At 35.7% G+C, this 6,177-nt stretch overlaps 1 protein-coding gene across 1 annotated transcript; it reads left to right on the top strand.

The window, feature by feature from the left end:
* The first annotated feature begins 2,528 nt into the window (after window positions 1-2,528).
* Window positions 2,529-5,791, top strand: LOC141673863 (uncharacterized). The gene is made up of 6 exons (XM_074480592.1): window positions 2,529-2,646; window positions 2,755-3,095; window positions 3,599-4,023; window positions 4,575-5,021; window positions 5,109-5,214; window positions 5,306-5,791. The coding sequence occupies exons 1-6, from the start codon at window positions 2,529-2,531 to the stop codon at window positions 5,789-5,791; spliced, it is 1,923 nt and encodes a 640-aa protein (XP_074336693.1).
* The last annotated feature ends 386 nt before the right edge of the window (window positions 5,792-6,177 follow it).

The following is a 6,177-nucleotide window of genomic DNA, read 5'->3' as shown; positions in this document are numbered from 1 at the left end:
GTAAAACAGGCACCTAGAGCTTGGTATGGCACACTATCAGATTTCCTACTAAAGCATGGTTTTACTAGAGGAACCATAGACAAGACTCTCTTTTACAAGAAATATGGTGAAGATATGATCCTAGTTCAGATTTATATGGATGATATCATCTTTGGTTCTACTAATGAGAAGCTTTTCCAGAGATTCTCCAAGCTTATGCAAAGTGAGTATGAAATGAGTATGATAGGGGAACTGAGTTACTTCCTTGGACTTCAAGTTACTCAAAGAAGTGATGGTATCTTCATCAGCCAAACTAAATATGTCAAGGATCTATTAAAAAAGTTTGGAATGGTTGATTTTTCACCTGCATCTATACCTATGTCTACTGCAATAAAGTTGAATGAAGATAAGAAGGGCAAGAGTGTAGATATTTCAAGCTATGGAGGGATGATTGGATCATTGCTTTATTTAACAACAAGTAGACCAGACATCATGTTTGCAACATCTCTATGTGCAAGATTTCAAGCCAATCCAAAAGAATCACATGTGATGGCTGTAAAGAGGATTTTCAGATACTTGAAGGGAACTCCAAACTTAGGATTATGGTATCCTAGAGGAACTAGTATTAAATATATGCAAATTTTGCTGGATGCAGGGTTGACAGAAAGTGTACTAGTGGAAGCTGTCAATTTATTGGACAAAGACTTGTATCCAGGTATAGCAAGAAACAACAATCTGTATCAACTACTTTGAATTTGAGAATAATCAAAAAAGGAAAGTTAAAGCTGAATACATAGCTGCAGGAAGTTGTTGTGCTCAAGTGCTTTGGATTAGAAGCTTGGAATTGAATAAATCTGTTTGAAGAAAAATACTTTAAGTCAAGATCTTTACAAGTCACAGATTTAATGTTATTAGAGAAGTCATTCGAGAACTTCAGAAAGGCTTATCGAGAAGTCATGACAGCTACTAAGGAACTCAGGAAGATATCGACAAGCCAAATTGAAGAACTAAAGATTGGAGATATCGACAAGTCATTCCTTCACTTGAGAACTCAGAGTTATCGACAAGTCTACATTCAGTAGAGAACTCTGAGTTATCGATAAGTCAAGTTCCACTAGAGAACTCAGAGATATAGCTAAGTCAAAATTCACTAGAGAACTCTGAGATATCGATAAGTTAAATTTGACTAAAGAACTCTGAGATATCGATAAGTCAAGAATCCACTAGAGAACTAAGAGTTATCGATAAGTCAAAGTGAAGATGTGGAGGCTAGAGATCTCGAAAAGCCTAAAATCTCTTATAGGGAACTGAAGACCTCTACAAGATAAACTAAACATAGAATACTGGAGAGCTCGATAAGTCAATATACTTATCGAGATGTCAAGTGTTTTATAAACCTAAATCACTACTAGAAAATCAGCACTAGACATCGCACATTAGACATCAGTCAGAAAAGTCACTGATGTTAAAAGCCTTTTTTACATCACATAAAGAAAAGTGATGTCTTTTTGGTATGTTTACATCAGCTTTTAAGTAAAGTGATGTCTAAGTTGTTCTTTTAAAAACTACGTCACATCAGTTAACATATAAACCGATGTCCAATTTCCTTTTAACATCGGTTGACATAATAACCGATGTCTAAGCTCAATTTTAAAAAATTAGAGCCCACTGCTTCTCCCTTTTGCTCCCCGCCCTTAGCCAAATTTTTACCCCCTTAGTATATTTCCCCATCCCGCCTATTCACTCATTCACTTTAATAACATTATAACATAAAATTAAAAATAAATCAAAATCAAAATAAAAACAAAAAATTACAATCTCCACAAAAACAAAAACAAAAACTCATTCACTCATTCCCCCTTTCTCTCTCGACTGTTAAACCTAGAACTCTCAAATGTATGCTTACTGTCTTTCCCCCTTTCCGATTAGACCTTGAATTTCCAATTAAACCTCTCAATTTCTTCAACTCATCTCTTAATTTCTTACTGTCTTTCTTTCAAATGTTTTTTTTCTCATTTGTTTTAATTTTTGTGACAGATTCGAAGATTAAGGAGTTAAGTGTGTTCATTGAAGTTTAAGGTGAGGAATAGAGTTTCTTGGAGCTAAATCTTGTAGCTAAGGGTTTATTAAAGATTAAACCTCGGAGCTAATTAAGTTGGATTTTGGTCTTGGAGTTTGTTGCTGTGTTTTTGGGATTTTGGACCTTGCTTTGTTAGGTATATTCTTCTTTACATATCTATTTATATATGTTTGGGCTGCATGTATATATTTGTGTAGTTGTATGTATGCATGTGAAATTGAAATGTGTTGTTGTTGCATGTGTAGTTATATGTGTAGTTAAAATACGGATTTACATGTAATAACAAGTGCTTGTATATATTTGTGTTTGTGTTTTTTGTAAATATATTTGTGTTTGGGGCTTGTCGTTGTAAGTAACATGGTTTATGAGTGAATATAGGAATTTTATATTGATTATACTAGGTAGTAAATGTACTATAGTATATAGTAAATTAATACGTTATTTGACAATCAGGTAGTTTGAGAATAACATGGACAAATCTTGGATTTTCAAAGATAGGGACACACTTGACTATGAAATCGGGGTTGAAGAGTTTTTGATATTTGCCGAGGAAAATGCTAGTGATCCTAAAAGAATCCCCTGCCCCTGTAAAAGATGTGCTAACTTCAAAAAATTTGCAGTTAAGATTATCAGGGGACATTTATATGAAAATGGTTTTAGTCTGGGGTACCTTGATTGGATTTGGCATACATAAGGGTCTGCAAGTAGGTCATCAGTTAATAGAAATGCTCCGACCCCTGCATCTACGCCTGCCCCTGCACCTACGTCTGCCCGCGCACCGATACCTTCCCCTGGCCTTGCATCAGAAACAGTTAATATTTGTGATGCTGCATATAATTCGAGTGAGTACAATAATGAGTCGTATCAGTTTAGGAGATTTGTGGCTGATGCTGAACAACCTTTGTATGAGGGTAGTGAATGTACCAAGTTGGAGTCGATGCTAAAATTGCACAATTGGAAAGCTAGGTTCGGAATTAGTGATAGTGCCTTTAACGATTTGCTGTCTACTGTTGGCTCTCTCCTTCCTAAGGACAATGTGATGCCACCTAATGCATATGAAGCCAAGAAAACCTTATCCGACTTGGGCCTAGAATATATAAAATATCACTCATGTCCAAACAATTGCATATGTATCGAGGGGTAAATGTTGATGATTCTGAGTGTCCTAAGTGTCATTTATCTCGCTGGAAGTTAGGAAAGGATGGTAAAATAAGGATTAATGTTCCTGCTAAAGTAATGTGGTATTTTCCAATTATACCGAGATTCAAACGGATGTTTAAATCTCCTTCTACATCTGAACTAATAACCTGGCACTCAAAGCAGTGAATAGAAGACGGAAAGATGCGGCATCCAACTGACTCTCCTTCTTGGAGAAATATCGACTATAGGTGGCCTGCCTTCGGTAGTGATGCATGAAATATTCGTTTGGCGTTGTCTGCAGATGGTATAAACACACATACTAACGGTCTAACCAATAGATACTCTTGTTGGCCAATAGTATTAGTGACTTATAATCTTCCTCCGTGGTTATGTATGAAGACGAAATTTTTGATGCTAACAATTTTAGTTTCCGGTCCACATGAGCTTGGCAATGACGTTGATGTATATTTACAGCCTTTAATCGATGATTTAAAGAAGTTGTGGGAAGAAGGTGAACCAAATGTTTATGATGTATACACCAAGTCATATTTCACTTTAAAAGCAATTTTATTGTGGACAATAAATGACTTTCCTGCATATGGAAATCTGTCCGGATGCGTTAATAAAGGTTATATGTGTTGTCCAGTATGCGCTGATGATACAACTGCCAAGTATTTAAGCCATAGCAGGAAGATGTGTTACCAAGGCCATCGGCGTTACTTGGCTAGGAATCATCCATATAGGAAGCAAAAGGCCGCTTTTAATGGACAACAAGAATTAGGGCAGGCACGTCAACCTCTGTCTGGAGAAGAGGTTTTATTGTAGTAAGATAAAATTAAATTTCAGTTTGGCAAGGAAGTAAGGAAGTCAAAGAAAGTTGATTGTCCATGGAAGAAAAAGTCGGTTTTTTTCGAATTAGAATATTGGAAGTTTCACCATGTCCGTCATTGTTTAGATGTCATGCACGTCGAGAAGAACGTGTGTGATAGCTTGATCGGCACACTACTAAATATGAAACCTAAGTCTAAAGATAGTGAAGCTTCTCGTCTTGACATGATTGACATGGGGGTTAGGGCTGATCTAGCTCTACAAAAAGGAGAAAAAAAAACTTACTTACCCCCTTCGATTTTTAATTTGTCCAAGACAGAAAAGAAGAAAATGTTGTCATCGTTAATGCACATGAAACTTCCTTATGGACACGCGTCGAACATTAAAAACTGTATTTCCATGGAAGAATTAAAGATGTTTGGGATGAAGTCCCACGACTGCCACATCTTACTCCAATAACTGCTTCCTATTGCAATTCGTGCGGTACTTCCAAAAAAGTCAGGGTCACCATAATTAGGTTGTGTTTCTTTTTTAATGCTTTGTGCAGCAAAGTTGTAGACGTATCGAAACTAGATAAATTGCAATCAGATGTAATAGTAACTTTGTGTGAGTTGGAAAAAATCTTTCCTGCATCATTTTTTGATATAATGATACATCTCATAGTGTACTTGGTTCGGGAATTACGGTTATGTGGGCCGGTATTTTATATATGGATGTATGCATTTGAGAGGTTTAATAAGGTGTTGAAGAGTTACGTACGCAACCGTTATTACCCCGAAGGCTGTATAGCTGAATGCTATCTGGAAGATGAATCAGTAGAATTCTGCCAAGAGTTTGTCAAGCAAGCTTGCACCACTGCTGGTCTTCGTAAAGATGAAGGCAAGTTAAGTGGTCCATTATCTGTTGTGACAATGAAATCAATCAAAGAAAAAGAGCGGGATGAAGCTCATTTACATGTTCTTCTAAACAACATTGAAGTACATCCATATATTTTGTAATAATTTATTAATTTTGTGGTTGTTCAATTAATATATAAATTATATATTTTCTGGCTAGTTAATGATTATATAATTTCTGTTAGAATGCATAAGGAGTATCTAGAGGGAATCCATCAAGGAAAAAAGAAAAGTGTTCATTGGCTCTTGAGAGAGCACAATCGCCTTTTTGCCGATTGGTTTCTAGAAAAAGTTAGTATTTTTATAGTTTCATTTATGCCTAATTTATTTGCTCTGTAGTAATATGGAATTTAGAAGTATTTTTGTTTCTGAAAATGTGTAGGTTAGTAGTGAAATGGAGGAGAATCCTGGAGGAGTTTCAGAGACAATAAGATGGATAGCCGGAAAACCATCATTTTCAGTTTTGACTTACGAAGCTTATCTAGTAGACGGGGTCCGATACTTTACAAAAGAGCGAGACAGTGTGAGGGTTATTCAAAACAGCGGAGTGTCTTTAGTTGCTAAAACTGTCCAAGGGTCTAGCGCTAAAGATTTGAACCCCGTAGAAAGTGACTTGATATTTTACGGTGTTATCTTAGAAATATGGGATCTAGATTATCATGCATTCAAAGCCCCGTTATTTTTATGTAATTGGGAAGATAATGACAAGGGAATTAAGGTGGATGATCTTGGGTTCACACTTGTCGATCTAAGTCGACAAGGCCACAAGAGAGATAAATATGTGTCTATGGATCAAGTAAAGCAAGTTTATTATATTGAAGATCCGATGGATGCCAAGTGGTCCGTTGTATTAACCTCTACAACTTGAGACTACCAAGATGTGTATAATGACGATGATTTAGGAGACACAACCATGGAAAATCCCCCATTCTGCTGCCAAATTCCTATATGTGATGTCGGTGAAGATGTTGAAAAAAATATTAGAGAAAATATTAAGGGCACTTGGGTTAAGAAGTGACAATATTATTTGCAGTCATGTATCTCATTTTTTGTAATTGTTTAGCATTATTTATGACTAATGATATTATTTGAATTTTCGTATGTTTATGACTGTTTATGAATGCATATAGTCATCATGTCTAACTATTTATAACTGTTTATGTATGCATACTTCACTAGTTTAGTTATGACTATTTATAACTATTTATATATGCTTGTGACTAATGAAATATATGTTTCATTTTCAGATTGAAA

Source organism: Apium graveolens, chromosome 7 (genome assembly GCF_009905375.1).
Source record: "Apium graveolens cultivar Ventura chromosome 7, ASM990537v1, whole genome shotgun sequence".
NCBI classification, from domain to species: Eukaryota; Viridiplantae; Streptophyta; class Magnoliopsida; order Apiales; family Apiaceae; genus Apium; species Apium graveolens.
Note: the sequence above shows the minus strand (reverse complement) of the source record. Positions and strands in the feature narration are given on the sequence as shown.